Raw genomic sequence first — 19,493 nt, forward strand, 5'->3', positions numbered from 1 at the left:
GATGTGACGTCACCCCATGGTTCAGGAATGACTCAGTTCTTGCACAGGGGACCTTTACCTTTTTCATCAATTTGCAGCAAATAAAGTGGCTGGCTAGTTTCCGATGGCTCAAGCTTGCTAGACCTAATACCTGTTTACAGGAACCAATAACACCTCCTTTACCATCTTGGGCTCCTCTATTTACGAGTCATCCAATTTAATACATGCCTTCATGTGCCAACAGTGCCCTTCGACTGTCCATGTTGGACAAATGTGTCAGTTCCTATGAGAGATAATCAATTAATATTAATCTGATGTAAGAATCCAAAACATTCAGAAACCGGTGGGTGAATATTTTAATCTTCCTGGACATATTGTTGCAGATCTGAAAGACACTGTTCTACCCAAAAACAAAAACAACCCTTCAAAGATAATATATAACGTGAAAGTGCTAAATGAGAACTCATCAAGAAATTCAATACGACCTTTCATGCTTGTTTAAACAGAGACCTGGGTTTCCTTATTCTCTGTAACTTCTAATAGCACAACAGGACTGTCGGGAGTGCTTTGATTGTGGGATCCTGCCATGGCAGGGGGTTGGACTGGATGGCCCTTGTGGTCTCTTCCAACCTTGTGTGATTTTTGTGGTTTGAGGACCTACTTTTTAGAATCTCTAATTGGCTCTCCTTAACATGTTGTATTATGCTGTGTCCCTTTATTGATGTCAGTTTTCTCATGCTTCAGCCAACTTCTAAAATTAGTTGTTGTTTATCCTACTTAATTACACATTTTGCTTATCTGCACCACATGAGACAGATGCTGGAACCTCTGAACTCTCATCATCCATTATGTATAGCTACTTTTTCTAAGCGCATTATTTCTATCTTTATATTAAAACATTCTCAGCCTTTGAACTTTAAACTTTATGGTGATAACTAATTTACAGAGCTCTCTCAGTCTTGGCCCTTTCTCCTCTTGCTCAGGCCCCAATTGAGGAGAAATAAAAAATGGGTGTTAGTTTGTCTAATTCCTGGCTCCTCCCAGGAACTACAACACAATCAGTTTTTTTTATTATTATTGCCACATCCCTTTTAAAACAACAAAATGTTAAGGTCATTATACATAATCTCTGAGGTGTGCTAGTCTCTTAATAACACACGCACGTTGAGTGTATTTAAGTTCTGGTGTGATCGCCATCAACAGTCTTCCTGTTATCCTCTCCCCCTCTGTCTCAAAGCATGTCTTAGGTGCAGTCTCTTGTTCTCTGTGCCTCTCAGCTGCACTGTCCTCCCTCTTGGTCCTCATGTGACTGAGAGTCCCTTCCTATTCTCTCTTGCTGATCTCTCGAGTGGTTGTTGGTGTGCCTGTTACCATAGTCTGTGCCCTCACCAACTGCTTCTTTTGTTTTCCTTAGGTGTATTTGGTCCCTTCTTGGTACTCGGCCACTATCCAGTTGCCCCTGGTATGATTGTTGGTTTCCTGGCTGAATTACTGCTGCTTTGTGCCAGATTCCATTTTGCTTTGTTAATGGTTGAATTTGCACTGTTTCCTGGTTGTAGGTCAGCAAGATCTCTGGCTAACTTTAATACAAGGCCTGTCTTGGTTGGTGCTGTCTCTAGGGTTGCCAGCTCTGGGTTGGGAAATACCTGGAGATTTTTGGGGGTGGAGTCTGAGGAGGGTGGGATTTGGCGAGGGGAGGGATTTCAATGCCATAGAGTCCTATTGCCAAAGTGGCCATTTTCTCCAGGGGAACTGATTTATATCACCTGGAGATCAGTTGTAATAGCGGAGATCTCCAGCCACCACCTAGAGGTTGGTGCTGTCTCTAGGGTTGCCAGATCTGGGTTGGGAAATACCTGGAAATTTTGGGGGGTGCAGTCTGAGGAGGGCAGGATTTGGCAAGGGGAGGGATTTCAATGCCATAGAGTCCTATTGCCAAAGTGGCCATTTTCTCAGGGGGAACTGATTTATATCGCCTGGAGATCAGTTGTAATAGCGGGAGATCTCCAGCTACCACCTAGAGGCTGGCAACCCTGTCTCCTCAGTTCACCAAAGCATATCTCTGTAAACTTTGGCTGTAGTAACCTTCTTGAGGGTAAAAGGGTCTTGGTTCTTTTGCTCATTAGCTGTTTGCTGGACTTGAGTTTAAGCCTTGAGATGGAGTGTTTCTATGATCTAGGAGGGACCCTGCAGCTTTTGCTTCTCTTAAGTTTCCTCATGGTTTTTACTGCTGACTCAGCTTTGCCATTACTTTGAGAATATCCAGGTGGTGATGTAATGTGATCAAAATCCCACTCCTTACTGACCTTCTAGAATTCCTTCCCTACAAATTAGGCTGCACTGTTGGAGCAAGACTGTATTTGGTATCCCATAGCACACACAGTGTGCTTTTATCTTGCATGTAACTGTTTTGGCTGAAATATCTGGTAAACAGGCCACTTTCCACAAATTTGAAAAGTAATCTTCAATAATCAGATACTCATCTGCCCAGCTGAACAAATCTACTCCCACTTTTACCCAAGGTCTCTATGGAATGTCATGCTGTATTAACGTTTCTTGAGGTTGACGGTCTTCCCAAGACATAAACACATCACGTTTATTTCATTGCTCATTCATTCGTGGCAAATAAACGGCTTCCCTGGCCCAGCACAGAACCCTTCAGTTCCCAAGAGCTTCCAGTATTACTGCGCTTTCTCTTCTGAAGAAGATGCTGTTCTGTACACAAAGCTCATCTTGTATCTGGAAGAAAGGTGTTATCCCTTTTGGAAAATTGTCTTTTGTTTTTGGCCAGCCTTGCAATATCATGTTTTAGTCTCTGGAGTATGTTGTCATCTTCTATTTGCCGTTGAATTTCCCTTAGCCTTCCTTTCCTCTGGAATGGGCAGATACTGTACCATATTAACAGTTTCTACTGAGCCCTCTTTGACTGCTTCTGGTAACTATGCTATTATTAGGGTATCTCCCAGCACTGGGTCTCTGCCTGGGCAGCAGTTAACCTGTGTAGATCATACTTCTGCAGATGCATCATCATGTGCTGTAGAGTTTTGGTTCCCCATATATTTCCATACGGTCAGTCTGTATCCCACAAATAAACTGATGAAATTTCTCCATTCCAAAAAGAATGGCAAATATTTTTCATTTTAGGTGTAGCCCTTTTCTGTTTCTGACAGGGCTCTGCTTGCAAATGCAACTAGCTGACCTCCTCCTTGTAACATGGAAGTGCCTAGACCTGTCTTTGATGCATCACATTGCAACTTCAGTGTGGTTCTCCGGGGTAATAGTACTTCAAAATAGGGGCAGTTGTAATAATCTTTTGGAAAGCCTCTTAATGTTGGTCAAACCACTCCCATATTGCATCGCAAGGTGTCACCTATCTCAGTTGTCTTTCTTTTAGAAGAAGAGTTGGTTTTTATATGCTGACTTTCTCTACCACTTAAGGAAGAATCAAACTGGCTTACAATCACCTTCCCTTCCCTTCCCCACAACAGACACCCTATGAGGTAGGCGGGGCTGAGAGAGCTCAAAGGCGGGTGACTAGCCCAAGGTCACCCAGCTGGCTTCATGTGTAGGAGTGGGGAAACCAACCCGGCTCATCAGATTAGCGTCTGCCGCTCATGTGGAGGAGTGGGGAATCAAACCCGGTTCTCCAGATTAGAGTCCACCGCTCTTAACTATTACACCATGCTAATTTAATATGCAGCCAATAACTAAATTTCTGTGCAGAATCTAAGCATATTTCTTCGAAGCAGAATATGTTGTTACATGTCCTAGGTATCATTTCTGACGATAGTGCTTCTGTTGTAGAGGGGCTGCATATTCCCAGCAATAATGAACAATAGTATCTTGCTGCAAGAAAAACAACATTTTCCTTTCCCTCCCTGCTACTAGAGCCATTATGAACATTGTATGTACTTTGTGAGATTGGATAGCTGTTATAAGCACCCCTCTACTGTTTGTATAATACCTTTTAATTGTGTGAATTTTTCTCTTTAGAGATTGAACATTCTCCTGCTATACCATTTCAATGCAAGGAGTACCAACCCTCCTGTTAAGGAAGTAAATGATGAAATGAACCTCTTTAATGGCCTTTACACTTTTAACAAACATTTTAAAGCTTTATGTACTCTAGTCACACAGTTCTTGGGAAAATTATTATTGAAAAGAAAATTGCCCTTGTGTTTCATTAAACTGACAGAAAGTAAAATGTATTAAAACTCAACAGCATATCTTAATTTCTATGCTCAGCCCCAAAAGGATCATACAAATTATAATGGTGCAGTAGGTGTATCTTTTATGCAATCACTGTACGTGTTTATAGTATGCAAAGGGATATTTTATCATGAAAAGCAGCAACGTTGGCATGCACAAAGTCCTGTTCCATCCTGCATACTTGCACTGGAAAGGTTAGCTACTAAACAAATGTAGCTTTCTGAGTTCCTGTTGTGGAGCATTCTGAGGAGTGGCCATGAAGGAAGTCTGCAATAAGCATCCTTTCTGAGCAGCATCCCCACAGGCAACAGCTCAGGAATATCAGCCAATGAGGTAAGAAAGATTCCGGCCCATTCTGCCCAACTCTTTTTGATCAAAGGAAAGGGCAGATTCTTGACGGGAACACAGTATACGCATTAGGGTTCTAGATCAATCATGGAAAGAAGACCGGTGCGCTCACCTGAGTGGCAAACTAAACGTTTCTGGGTGCTGATTATCTTTCTGCTGGCCTTTCTGCTCAGATTTATGATACGTTTGCTATTTTATGGCCTGGATATAAGCCCAATGGCTCTCATGAGGAACAGACATGCAGCACCAGACAACTGGATCCATGAGCAACCAAATGGCTGAAGCACCAGATACCTCCAATTTGGAAGAAACTAGCCAAGATGTACTGATCCAAAGCAACTTTGATATATAAAATGTATGCTCAAAGCTGTTCTTGTCCTGCCTCTTCATTGGTCTGCATGACTTTTTTCTCTATTGATACTGATCCAAAGCAACTTTGATAATAAAATGTAAATGTATTCGCATTAGCATTTCAAAGTAAGGAAAAAATCCATACACGGGAAGGCCCACTTAGGCAGCACGTGAGCAGCTCCAACTCATGTCCCTGTGCTGGAATGAAATTCAGTTTTCATTGATTTGAATCATTTCAATGATTCAACCAGTAAAATATTAGGCATCAGTTAATACTTTCTTTTAAAGTGTTAAAACATGTTAAGCGGCTAGCTCAATCGAAATGGGTAAACGCGTGTCAGTTACCCTGGCATCAAGAAGCCCACCCACACCAGTTGCGTCCCTAGCTGTCTTGCAAGGACACCGAGCGGCATGAATCTCCTCCCTCAAGTTCTCACTTCAGTTTGGAGAAGATGACAAACAGCAAGAGTCTTTCCCACTTACCTGTAACTGTTGTTCACCTAGTGGTCTTTGGTTGTTGTTGGTTTTTAAATAAACCAGAGGTTGACTAGTAAGCCAAGTGGAACATTCTTTTTGACGCCAATGAGACTTAAGTATGCCTAGAATAAATTGACTTGAATGTGGTTCAGAAAGTATATTTATATGGCAATTTGTCCAAATGTAACAATTGCTGTTATAACATTTACATTAGCTATGCTGGATCTATAGCTGGCACTTTCTAAATATCTTAATTACAGTGTTAGAAACGAAATCCAGTATTCACAAACTATGGCATTTTATTTCAGAGGCCTTTGCTTACATTTGTACAATATATTACATAATTCCATTGTCTGCAGAACCTAATATATATTTTATAGCTTCTCTCTATATGCCTTTCCTTCAATGTTTGTCAACAATGTTTTTTTACAGTCCTGTACATATCTGAATAGCTTGAAACCATTTTCAATAAAATCAGTTACCTTAAGCACACACCACTAAGACTGAAAATGCTTTTCTTAGAAAAGTCAAATGTAAAGGTTCTGACACTCTAGCATCTACCAACAGAAGGTTTGAAATTCTTACATGTTGTATTGCCAGAAAAAAGAAAATAAAAACATGCCTGCCTCCATAAGCCCCAGCCAAAAGAAGTACACAGAACTACAATTAAAACAGTAAAACAATCTGTACAATAAAGTACTGTGTATTAACAGTGCCAGGTATTAAATATCTTGAATGAACACTTTCGCCATATACAAATGTCTTACAAAGGTGTGTAATTAAATACAAGTGCCAAACAAGAGAGGACTTGGGATTCATACAACATAAAATCAATAGAAGTGGAAACAGTTGATTTGATTTTGGATTTTGTACAAGGCATTTAAAAAAACAAAAAACAAAAAAACCTAGTCATATCTACCACTCAGTTAGCTATTTATATTATAAACAACTATCCCTTTGTGGCAATGTTCTCAGCAACCATGAATTATATTAATGCAGTTTACTCCTTGAAGACCTCTCGGTTGTAGCTCATAATAAAATAAGCATTACAAATGAAACATTTTTTGCTTTAACAGAAAAGAAACTTACAAGAAAAACACAAAAATATAAGTGTTATAATTCATTATGAATAAATATACACTTTAAACTGGCTAGATACAATCTTTTTACATTAAGATTTTAATACAGTTTGTTAGCCATTTTCTTCACTTTTCACAATGCATTTTTATCAAAATTAAAAAAAATACTGATTCATAGAAAAATGGCAAAGTACAGTAGTTTCATTCCAATGTGTGGGTTATTTAAAACCCACAGTAACCTATTAGCCTAATTCAAACCTGTAAACATTAGTCAGCTTTTTAAACAGAATCCTTATATTTGGTTATCAGGTCTGATGAAAAAAATCCTATTAACGGCAGGTTTGGAATTAAATTGCGTGTGCTTGACTCGTACAGCTATAGCCACGGTAAGGTAACTTGGTTAAAAAACAATTAGTTGTAAAAATGAAAATAGGTTCATTTTTCCTAAATAATGGAAAAATATCAAATGCTCCAGATTCAACAAAATACCAGGGACTATGTGAACAGTAAGTCATTTTTAATACACCAATTAGGCCTATCCAACAACTGTATGCTTTCTGTGTTTTTATTCTACAGGCAGGGAACAGCCCCCCTTTGCCACAATGGAAGGCCTCCAACTCACTCAACATACAATTCCCAGACAAGTTGGAAACAATTATTGCTTGAGGAAAAGCAGTTTGTTGTACTTTTTTTCTTCTTAAAAAGTGCACTTAAGTGCAAAGTTAGCTTGTCAAGAAATTTTTTTAAATACAAAATAGTGCTTGTCTGAAGTTTGTGCCACTGTGCAGTATAAAAAGTGGCTCTCAGCAGCCATTAAGTGCAAAGTGCTTGGGCAAGTCTTGCTGTCACCTGCACTCGACTGACATTCCGTTTTGTGATGAACTGGACATGGGTGGATCTGCTAAACTTAACATAACGGCTGCTGTAATGGAACTGGAGGAAGGTGAGGAAGAGGATGACGATATGGTAGCAGCACCTGTAAGATAAAAGAGCCACAATTACTCAAAGTTGCTACTGAAATGAAATAAAATCTGGGACATGCATTTATCTGTGTCCCAGGTTGCCGCTTCAGCGTGACACCCCGGGTCTTTCTGGCCACTTTCAACATACCCGGGCTGACCAGGGACTACCTCTCCTTCCTGACACCTTCCCTGAAGCTCGTTGGGGAGGGGTTGAGCCGAGAGGTCACCGCGGGAGGCAGCACTGCCACCAGACTCAAAGCCAGGCATCATCCAAGGACACTGCCAACAACACTGCTTTGCAAAGCGGCACTCAGAAAGGGCGCGGGAGCAAGGCCATGCCAACCAGAGTTGCTCCATGCCACCCTGCACCACCAAACGGTTGACAGGCAGCCGTGCAAGAGCAGGGCTACAACGGGCCAGAAGGCCCTTATGGGGGAGGCACATGGAAGGGAGGAGCTGAGAAAGGACTCCCTACAGCAGGTCCCTACATAGCTTCCCAGGGAAGGAGCCTGGGAGGGGCTAAGGAGGCCCAGGGGTATAAAGGCAGCAGTGAGTGGAGGCCGTGGTGGATTGTTCCTGGTTGCCTTGAGCTCGGATGGACGGGAAACCTGGCAGCCACCGAGGGGGAAGGCAGTTCCAACTCGCCCTCCGACAGGGCTGAGGAGGCTTTGCTCAGCCAACTCAGCGGGGACGAGAAGGACACGGGCAATTCTTGCGGGTTCCCACCTTCAAAATTAGTATTTTGCAATCAGCTTCAAAGTACTGTCTCTTCATGTATAGTAATCTATAAAAGCAATTATAAGGATACTGAGTGTTGCCTTACTCAACACGAATGGAGACAGGGCTTCTTTGAATGGGATGAGTTCACAGAACTGATTTTTAGGGCCTCTCTCCAGCTTCCCCACCAGAAAAGCCACTATTGAGGTCCTGGGCACCTTCCAGAAAAGTATGGAGGTTGCAGCAAGGCTTAGCAAGATTTGTTCTCTTCCCTCTTATGCAAGCAGGCCCTGAATTCAGAGAGCTCACTGAATTGGCGACAGGAAGAAAAAATATTTGTGCCATTTCCCCCTTTTACTTCTGTTCTGGAAGGTCCCCAACTCTAAGCAGTAGCTTGGGTGAGGGAGGCTAATTGGAATCCTAGAGAAAAGAGAAGGTGGTGGAGATCTATTTGTGCAAACTTGCTCTTTTTAACAAAGCATTTATTTACTTAAAATTTATATCCTGTTCTTTGCTGAGTTCAGAGTAGGTTAACAACAAACCCTATACATTAAAAAAAACAAAGAATAAAAATAATTAAAGTAACAGTTAAATCAACCCATACAGCCACAACGTCTGGGAGACACATTACAAACCCACTGATCCCTATATGCCTTTGGGGAAAGTATTTCAGGGTGTGTGAAGAACAGCCACACAGGACTTTCTCTGTTTGGCTTCGAGCCCAAGTCCAGTAACACTGCTTGATGTACAATGAGATGTAAGAGTGAAGGCAAGGCCACCCTGCCCCGTTTCTAACCATACAGCATACGAGAGATTCAGAGTTGTCTTTTGGGACCGGGATCACATTGGATGGGCTGCAGTGTAGCACACTACTGAGACACTGAGAAGTAGCAATTTTCGTCCTCTGATGGGGGTCTGTGAAGCAAACCAGACTATGGTGGCATGTGCTATCGCTAGGGATGAAGTAACGTTTTCCATGATATCCAAGTCTTTCTCCATGTATGATGGCCCAAGTATTACTATAAAATTTACAGTGTTTGGGGGGGGGGCATCTGTCTTCCAGGAACAGAGTTACTTGAAACTTGTTATTATTGTCTAGATATGTACTAGATATATTTGTTTTAGCAACACCTGTACCATCACTACTTTGACCAAGTGGTTGCATCTATCTTTTTTATGGGCCTGTTGGGTTCTTTCTTCCACTCAGCATGCAGAACAACTCTTGCCCTTTTCTTTTAGTATACTGTCTCCAGAGAAGGGACAAGTGTGTGGATCAAACTAGATGCAACAATGGGAGATTTGAGAACAGATACGCTACTGCTTTTTAAAACAGCAACAATAACTGCAGGAGGGGCAGTTTAGATTATGGCTGTGTGTGGATGTGTGTCACTTTATCCTTTCGATATGATGAAAATGATGCAGGAGAACAGGCTAACTCCCACTCCCCTACCTGAACATGGGGAGGGACTGTGGCTCAGCGGAAGAGCTGCTTTGCCTGCAGATAGTTCCAGGTCAATCCCTGGCATCTCTAGTGAAAAAGATCAGGCAGTAGCTGATGTGAAAGACCCCGAGGCCCTGGACAGCTTCTGCCAGTCAGAGTAAATAATAAAGACCTTGAAGAACATGGATCTTATTCAGTATAAAGTGGCTTCGTATGTGGATCTCCTGCAACCACTATTGGTATCATAACTAATTTGACACTGAGCTTTGTAAGGAGGAAATGTCCTTCCTGAATTTTTCACATTGCACAAGTATTATATATACTGGCAGCTAGTGAGTATGAGAAAAACAAATATCATGTCACAAAGGGGAAATGAATGTATCAGTATTTAAAGGGTAACCAACATGCCTAATTCTAAGAAAAAAATGTTTGGAAACTAAGTCCAACAGATGTAGTCGTTTTTATCCAAGTCTTACTTTCAATGTATGCTCCTTCATAGATGCTCTGAGCATCTAAAGGTATTACTTTAGAAACTACAGAGCCTTGGCTACTTACCGTGAAGGCTTCTTCTGCTCAGAGGGACGAAGGGCATCTTCATTATGGGTGTTTCCTTTTCCTCTTATCTCGGGAGGCAGGAACCAAATATTTAAATTTTTCTGACCTCTGAGGGTAAACGCCCCCTTGTGATCAGTTAAAGACTTTCCGAGCCTTATATATTTAAGATAGACTGAAGAAACATGTTAGTTATAATTCTATACAAGAAATAAGTTCCTAATAAACATTAACGATGAACCTTTAGGATAACTATAAGTCATGAACCAACAAACAGCGTTTAACTTGAATTGAATGTCAACTGGAAGTTAGATGTAACCATGATTACCTGTAATTTTATTTTATTTGTTTTATTTATATTTTACTGACGTCTGGGCGGGCAAGATGCCCTTCGTCCCTCTGAGCAGAAGAAGCCTTCACGGTAAGTAGCCAAGGCTCTTTCTCGCTCAGAGGGAGAAGGGCATCTTCATTATGGGACATACAAGAGCTGTCCCCCGCCCTTGGGAGGGTTAGACGTCCTGAAGTATACTTTGCAGTACTCGTCTGCCTAAGGCGGCATCTGCTGACAAGTATAAATCTAATTTGTAGTGTCTCACAAATGTGGACACCGAGGACCAAGTTGCGGCCTTACATATCTCTTCCATAAAGCACGGCAGTCGAAGGCTGCTGAAGTAGCCGCACTTCTTCCCAAGTGGGCAGTAACGCCCGCAGGAGCAGGTAGGTTACTTATTCTATAAGCCTGTGTTATGTATAAGGTGATGGTCCTACTAATGGATGCCTTGGACATATGCTTGCCCTTGTCAGGTGGTGAGATATGAACGAATAAGGAGTCAGAGTTCCTAATAATTTTAGTAAGATAAATGTAAACAGGTAGTGCCCTTCTTAGGTCTAGCTAGTGCCAGGCCTTCTCCTTAGGATTCTTGGGGTTAGTGCAGAAGATGTAAGCACTATGTCCTGCTCCCTGTGAAACTTGCAGCTACATTTTGTCCTATCTCAGTGATTGGTTCGAATGGTAGTTGTGTGAGTGCTGTCAAAGCTGTGTGCAGGCTCTAGTTGTGAACCTGTTGCTAACAGGAGGAGCTAAATAACTGACGCCCCTTAAAAAGGCTTTTATGTGATGGTGTTTGGTTAAGCGGTATCCAGATACCTTGGGTACTATGGTAGCTATAGATGCCAGTTGCCTTTGTAGAGTGCAGGTAGCTAGCCCTAAGCTCTGTCCCTCCTGATGGCTTCCTTGTTGTCAATATGGTAGTGACGGCCACCGGGCTATAACCTAGGGCTATAAGTCATCTCCTTTCAGTGCCCATGCGGTCAGTTTGTACCACCCTGGATTGGGATGGGATATTGGGCCTTGTAGAGGGAGATCTTGTCTGTCTGGAAGTCTCCAATGATTCTGTATGGACATCTGAATTATAGATGGGAACCACGGTCGTCGCAGCCAATATGGAGCTATGAATCTGACTGATGCTTTTTGAAGTCGTACCTTTCTCAATACCCTTGGAGGGAGGGGGGAAACCCGTACAGTAGGTCGTGTGGCCCTGGTGACATTAAGAGGTCCATTTGTTCCACCCCCTGTTGACGGTACATGGAATAGTACCTTGGCAGCTGGTGGATGATGCTGGATGCAAACAGATGAATCTGTGGCGTGCCGAATCTCTGAGTAATAAGTTGAAAGACCTCTGGATGTAGAGACCATTCTGCCTCGCTGATGTCCTGTCTGCTGAGCCAGTCTGCTTGTATGTTGACTGTGCCCTGAATATGTTCCGCTGATTTTGATGAGAGGTTGGACTCGGCCCAAGGAAAAATGTAGTCGCTTCTGAGGATCGTCCTGATTTCTAGGGCACTGATGTGAAGATTCTGTTCTTGATGGTCCATGTTGCTTGAGCCATTGTCCCTTGAGTGTGGCTTCCCAACCTGATAGACACGCGTCCGTGAAGATTTGAATTGGTGTTGGACGGAGATACCAACTTCCTTTCGTCAAATTCTGAGACTGAAACCATCATACTAGTCTTGATCTGACTTCCTCGGTCAGGATGAGATTTCTATCACTTCTTCCTTGGTATGTCTCTTTGGTACGGCCTTAAGAACCATTGAAGAGGTCTTGCTCGTAAGCGTGCCCCTTGAACTGCGGGAATGCATGCAGACATGTGACCCTTCAGTTTGGTCAGGGACATTAGAGAAGGCAACCGGGAATTAATCGCTTTCTTTGCTAGAGATGAAATGTTGTGGATTTTTGTCCACTGGAAGGTATAAGGAGTTTGTCAGTCTATGTCCATCCCCCATCCCTCTCTATCGTTGGGATGGAACTAAGTGGGTCTTTCTGAAGTTGATTATGACCCGTGTTCTGTTAACCTCTTCAGAACTCTCTCTGAATGATCTATGCTCTGCTAGTTTGAGCTTGCGCAAATCAGAATGTCGTCTGAGAAGGGTGCATTCTCACGCCCTCCTTGCGCAGAGATGTGACTGGTGTGTCCAGAACTTTGGTGAATACTCGAGGAGGGGCGATGATAACCCGAATCGTAAGGCCCTGAATTGGAAGAGGTGTCCCTTGTACGGGAACCGAAGGAAACAACAATGTGCCGGGTGTATTAGAATGTAAGAAAATGCTTTTCCCTGAGGACCTGTGTGACTGACTTTAGTGTCTCCATCCTGAAGCGCTTTAATGGGATAATCTGTTCAGAAACGTGAGGTCTAGGATGGCTTTCCATCCGCCGCCTTTGTTGGGAACAGTAAAGAATACTGAATAGACTCCCAATGTATGCTCTAATGGTGAGACTGGCTCCATCGCCTTGATGTCTAAGAGGCCTCTGAAGTTCTATGGATTTTTTTTTTTTTTTTTTGGGGGGGGGGAATGTTGGAGATATTACTAGTCGATGTGAAGGAGTGTAAGAAAAACTCTATCTGATAGCCTTGTGAGATAATATTTGTGACCCAGAGGCCTGGTTGGGAGGTGACCACTGACGGTGTAATAGGCTGAGCCTGCCTTCCACTGACTGGTGGCTGGCGTCACTGTTTGGTTGGGCGGTCGGGTTTATCCCCTTTATTGCCCTGGAAGGTGGAGGATTTTGGAGATTTATTGAATCGTCCTCCTTTACTAAAGGAGCTGCGATTCTGGTTCCGGTGGTTTCTAGGTTGATCAGGTCTGTATCTTTGAAGTATGTGGTATGCACGAAAGGACATAGAGGGAGTGATCCCTTGGATTCCTTGCGTAGAAACTTGTCTTTGGTCTCCACTGATATGGGGACCAAATTGTCTCCAAGCAAGGTCTTTCCCTGATACAGGAAGCCCATAATAACCAATTTTGATCTATATACTCCGCTTGCCAGGGGCGTACCCAGAGAGCCTTTCTGGCAGCTGAGGCTGTGGCTAGTGTTCTAGCTGCATATGACATGTTATCTAAGAGGAATCAGCTAGAAAGAATACCACTCTCGAAAACATGGATGACATGGTATCTAAGGTAGAATCAGCTGGAAGGATACCACTCTCAAAAAAAAAAAAAAAACATGGATGCCCTTCTGGCATCTGATGCTGCGGCTAGTGTCCTAGCTGCATATGGCATGGTATCGAAGTTCGAATCAGTTAGAAAGAATACCACTCTCAAAAAACATGGGTACTCCTGTAAAGGCGTTTCTTTCTTCCTGTGGAAAAAGTTGATATAACTTCCTAGTCCAAATTATTGCCGCTCTGTATACTAGGGCAGATGTGATAGAAGCGCTTGATAGTGAGTGCCAAGGCCTCTGAGCATTTATGCCTGCTAACTCTGCCTTCCTATCTGTAGGGTCCCTAATCATGGCAAGGCCATGTAACAAGGTTGAAGGAGTGAAGGCAGTGACAGGTGATTCTACTGAAGGCACTTTTAGAATTTTAGAAGCACCAATAAACCAAATATAAAGGCTTCCTAGAGGCTGTGGAGCATTGTATGGGTGCCATTGGTTTCTCCCGCTCTGCTTTCAACAGAGTTAGCGCTGGCACAAACCTATCTGGAGTCTTTTCTCCCACTGAGTCCTCTGAGAGATCAAGAGTAGCTAGGGTTTTATGCCAATGCAGAAGGAAATCTTCTGCGTTAAATACTATAGACAGTCTGGGTACCAATTGGCAATTTTGGGACCGTGAATTAGCTTTCAGCGCTGCTTAGGCTGGCCAGCACGTACTCTCTTGGTACTACTTGGACTGGTGATTGGTTCACCAGGATCTCAGGCAGAGGTCTTCCACATCACCTACTACCAGAATTGGCCCTCTGCATGCCAAGCCAACGCTCTGCCACTGAGCCACAGCCGTTCCCCTGCTTTGGCTGATATTCTGCCCTTTTAGCAATCAGACTACTGTTTGTGGTGCTAGAGGGTGTGATCCCTACGATCCCTGTATGGATGGGGCAGGATAAGGAGGTTGTACTGCCCTTAAGCCATCTGAGAAGGCGTTTTTAATCAGGGCGGAGAGCTCTGCTCTTACAGGAGTAAAACAGGCTGCATCTATGAGGGGGGGGGGGCGAAGTCACCTTACCGGCAGTCGATGTCTCCGTTGATGCTTCCCGTCCTTGAATAATAATAGGCGAGCCGCCTGAGGACGGAGCATTGCGAGGCAAAAAGGCGAGCCGCCAGCCTCCTTCATTTTCCCCGTTTGTGCAGTGTGAGAGAAGTGGCTATAGCCGCTGTGTTCTCCTGGCTGCTTCCCGCTGCTTCCCGTCCTTGAATAACAATAGGCGAGCCGCCTAAGGACGGAGCTTGGCGGGCGAGGCAAAAAGGCGAGCCGCCAGCCTCCTTCATTTCCCCCGTTCGTGCTGCGTGGGAGGAGCGGCTACTGCCGCTGTTTTCTCCCGGCCGCTTTCTGTTGCGATCTGGCAGTCGCGTCTTTCAGGCGCGGCAGAGCAGCGTGCGTTTTGCAGCAGGCATTTGGCGCGCTTGTTAGCGGTCGAGCCAAGCCGTTTGTACTTGCCTGCGCCATTCTTGCCGCTTTTGCCTTTCCCTTTTGAGTTTTGGTCCTCAGGTCACCAGAGTGACTGTCCGAGGGTTCATCTAATTGTAGTGGTAAGGCCACTAGCAGGCTAGGGTCTAAATTGGCAGGCGCTATATAGCTGTCCTGATGCCGATCCGCCATTTTTTTTTTTTTATTTTTTTTTTGGCGGGAAAAGACCCTTCTGAGGAGAATAGGCAGAAAATTAAGACAGTAAATAGAATTGAGTAGTAGATTAGTTAGGTTAAGTTTAGGTTTGTTAAAATAAGAATATTTTTAGGTCTAATAAGTAAGGTTAAGGTTTCTCTATTATTTCTGTAGCAGAGAGCTGCTAGAAGGCTGCTCTCCCGTTCAAGGCAGGAAATAGAACTGATCACAAGGGGGCGTTTACCCTCAGAGGTCAGAAAAATTTAAATATTTGGTTCCTGCCTCCCGAGATAAGAGGAAAAGGAAACACCCATAATGAAGATGCCCTTCTCCCTCTGAGCGAGAAAGTGTAGTTCTACAGTTAAGTCCAACAAGTTATTCCTATGCAAAAACATTTTATGACCAAAGTGTGAGTCAGTGATACTAAGTCCATTTTCTTGGAAGGAAGAAGATTAATCTTAATTCCAAATAATTAAGATTCAGAAAGGAGTACATGAGATTAACCCAAGATTCACAAGACCCAATGTTTTAACAGACGCCCAAGAGTCCAATTTTAATCGTACTGATACTGTTCAACTTCAAAATAAAGTTTAGGCATAACTACTCACTTTCCCGCTCTTTTTTCTTCAACCGCTTTCTTCTTCGGTCAATGGAAGCTACTTCAGATTTTAAAGACAAGTAATGTTTCCTGATTTCTTGTAACTTTTCTTGAAGGATTGTTATACGCTCAGCACTGGTCATGTTTTCCAAGTCAGCTGCATTTAAAATAACACATGTTACTCTAAGCTAAAATGTTAATCCTTCTTCATTTTGAAGAGTAATATAAAAATGAAGGGACCGCCAGATTATAGGGGAAGCAAAAACAGATATAGAAGCATAGCATTTAATATCAGTGAAGTCAAATTTATGTAAATACAGGATTTCTAATTGAAATATCAAAGGATTAAGAATATTTTCAAAAATACAAGAGTCACCTGCTGCAAGACTAGATGAGCCAGGAGCATTTAGTTTGTTTCTTAAGGCTTGCAGCCCTTCCCCTAGCAAGATCGTTACTTTGTCCTTGAAGCTGCAACAGGCACATACATAAGAGAGTAAAACAAGCTACAGGGAATCTACACTTACACATTTGGAAACTCCATTTGTAAAGTTTTGGCAAACGATTATTCTGCTCTTTAAGGTCTGACTCCTTCTCCCCATTTTTCCCACATTTTGCAGAAGGCTGTGTTCTTGCTGGAGATTTGGATTGCTGAGACTTCATTCCTGAAGAAACTGATTTTGTTGGCTGAGATTTGGCAATACTTTCCCCAGCAGAAAGTTCTTCACTATCGCTGCTGTTTGCTGAAGAAACACACAGAAATACTCTGTATAGTTTTAGCTGATTCCTAAAACCCTCAGAATCCTTCAGGTGTTTGTTTCATTTTATAAGCAGCATTTTCTCTTCAAGATTAAATGTAATATTTATCTGGCAACCATCCAATAAAAACAGAATGACAACTTGAACTAAACAAATGGAAATCTTACATAGCTTCTGCATAGGTAAGTAGGAATGTGACGGACTGGGAAGGGCGGAGGGAAAACAAGCACATAATCTGCTGTAGACTGGGCAACTATTCAAAACCATGGGGAGGGACATGGTAGTATCTATGCAGAGGTTACATACCAATATAATCATATTCTTCACTTCAACAATATTGTAAAATGTTCACTTGCAAAGAACCTAAATATTAAGGTTTTAGCTTTACAGAACAAGGCCCAAATTGGTGCCCCAAGAAATTTAATGTACCACTCCATACAACTGGAACTTCTATGTAATTTTAAGTTTCATGGATATAATTCTAACATGTTTTATTAACCAAGTTTTGCTCTGCACCTAGTTGCTACACTTACCACTTTTGCTCTTCTTTTTGTTGTTCATGACTGGAGTTTTGTGACTTCTTTTCTGCTTTTTTGAGGACCCACCTCCCTGGACATCTTTAAGCCTTTTCTGGCCTGTACAAGCTATATTAAAAAAGCAGTGAACACTTAGGAAGATGATATTATACTCTATGCATTTTACATAGCATTGACCCCCCTCAATATGATGTGGCAACTGCATGGCACAAAATTATTTTAAATGCTTCAGTGTAGGGTTGCCAACCTCCAAATGGTAGTCATCAAAATTCGGCTGCAAGTACTACTCGGGAGTTTAGAATTCAAGGTGCAAGCACCAGCAAAAGTAAACCTAAAATAAGGTAACTACAATACAAAATTGCTCTTAAAATGTATATTAAAGGTAATTACTAACAGGCACAACCTTGGTTGAGCAAACAGGAAATTTACAAAAGGTTCAAAGTGAATTCAATATAACAGCATACAAGCTTTACACAAAGATAAATATAGACAAAAGTGCTCAATGCATATCATAATTTCAAGTCCATGCATGTAGATTGCAAAATTCAAGCAACACAGACAAGACGTGGTGTAATGGAAATCCGGTATAATTCCATTTCATATGAAACTTTTTCAAGCTCTTAGTCCTTCCGTGCTAAGTTCATTCAATATATGAAGGAGTGTGCCGTGCCTTCCTTGTATACATGGATGGCAAAGTAAGACTTATCTTTGTGTAAAGCTTGTATGCTGTTATTTTGAATTCACTTTGAACCTTTTGTAAATTTCCTGTTTGCTCAACCAAAATTGTGCCTGTTAGTAATTACCTTTAATATACATTTTAAGAGCAATTTTGGATTGTAGTTACCTTATTTTAGTTTACTTTTGCTGGTGCTTGCACCTTGAATTCTAAACCTCCAAATGGTAGCTGGAGATCTCCTGCTATTACAACTGATCTCCAGGTGACAGAGATCAATTTGCCTGGAGAAAATGGCTGATTTGGAAGGTGGACTCTATGGCATTATACCCCACTGAAGTCCCTCCCCTCCCCACATCCTGCCCTCCTCAAGCTCCACCCCCAAGATCTCCAGGTATTTCCCAACCCGGAGCTGGCAACCCTACTTCAGTGACACTGGCTGCAATTCTAAGAACATTTCCTGTGAGTAAGCCCCATCGATTGAAATAGAACTTACTTCTGAACAGACCTGAGTAGATAATGGATTGTTTCCACTATCTGCTCCTTGGTTCAATGCAAATGCTCTAAAATAAACAGGCCATGACCTAAAGAAGAGCTTTACTTGCTGCTTTTGCCACATTAATCACTACTAGAAAAAACAAACTACTGCTCTATTTAAAAAGCATCTGGCAAGTGGATATTATTGAGGCAAAAACAGGAAGTGAGCTATTGTGTACTGATATCCCTTTTTTGGATTAAAAAACACAGATACAACCTCATTTTAGATACTCTAACTGTGTCTTCCTTAGCAGAACTGCATCATCCTAAACCCACTAACTTTAATGGGCTTAGAAGGATGAGGTTCTGCTTAGGACAGCATTGTAAATGAAACAAGGAATTGATTAGGTGATTCATTAAAACAAAGAGAAAAACAAGGGATATCATAATGTCTAATTCTGGACCCAGCCCTAGATGCAGATTATTAAACACACAGATTAGGGCCTTGTACAGGAGGCAGGTCATCCTATAAAATTGGGGGAACCCCCAGGCTTGCAGAAAAATCTTAAATTGTAAAATAATAAGGGTGGTGGGGGAGAAAATAAAAAAATGAGTTTTAGAATGCTGAGATCTCATAGAATTTCCTCATGAAGTCTTGGCAGCCATTTTGGATTGCCTAGGCAACTCAGGTCATCCAAAATGGCTGCTGCATTCCCACTTCAGCACTGGAGGTGAATTGGGAAAGGATGAGTGGGCAGGCAGACATGACAAGAAGGAAAATGGAAGGTTTGTGGGAGGAAGGAAACCAAATGGAGCAAGAGAGGGCAAATGAGTTTGGGAGCATCAAGAAAGCAGGAAAAACAGAAATTTTGCAAGAGGAAATGGGCAAGCAGCAAATGGGTTGAGAAAGGGCAATGGAAGGGGGGAAAACAGGGAAAAGAGAAGGTATGGGGGCTGTGTTGGGGAGGGAAGGAGGAAACTGTTGATAAGTTGGGGAGGATGATCAACTGTGGGGAGATAAAGTTCCCCCAGCAAGTCCCCTGCTTGTATTATTATAACATTTAAAAAATAAATGTTTAATGTACCAAGCATCAAACTGTTCATATTACTGATAACTTTCAATTTACGAAGTCCTTTAGAAGTTATCTGAAATATTTGATATTGCTGTAATAAGAAGAAAACTGTACTAGGGGTAAAACTAGTATAGGTCAACATTAAAGCATTTTATTAAAGTCATTACA

The 19,493-nt window shown here is 42.3% G+C and overlaps 1 protein-coding gene across 1 annotated transcript in view; it reads right to left on the reverse strand.

Moving 5' to 3' along the window:
* Nucleotides 1-6,255: 6,255 nt before the first annotated feature.
* Nucleotides 6,256-19,493, reverse strand: part of ARID4B (AT-rich interaction domain 4B) — a 110,895-nt gene continuing 97,657 nt past the window's right edge. Inside the window, exons 20-23 of the mRNA XM_056853331.1 lie at nt 17,100-17,210; nt 16,335-16,550; nt 15,821-15,967; nt 6,256-7,419 (exon numbers count right to left, since the gene is read on the reverse strand). Of these exons, the coding sequence (XP_056709309.1) occupies nt 7,289-7,419; nt 15,821-15,967; nt 16,335-16,550; nt 17,100-17,210 (605 nt within the window). The 3' untranslated portion in view covers nt 6,256-7,288. The remainder of the gene's footprint in view (nt 7,420-15,820; nt 15,968-16,334; nt 16,551-17,099; nt 17,211-19,493) is intronic.

The sequence above is a fragment of the Euleptes europaea genome, chromosome 7 (assembly GCF_029931775.1).
Source record: "Euleptes europaea isolate rEulEur1 chromosome 7, rEulEur1.hap1, whole genome shotgun sequence".
Lineage (NCBI taxonomy): Eukaryota > Metazoa > Chordata > Lepidosauria > Squamata > Sphaerodactylidae > Euleptes > Euleptes europaea.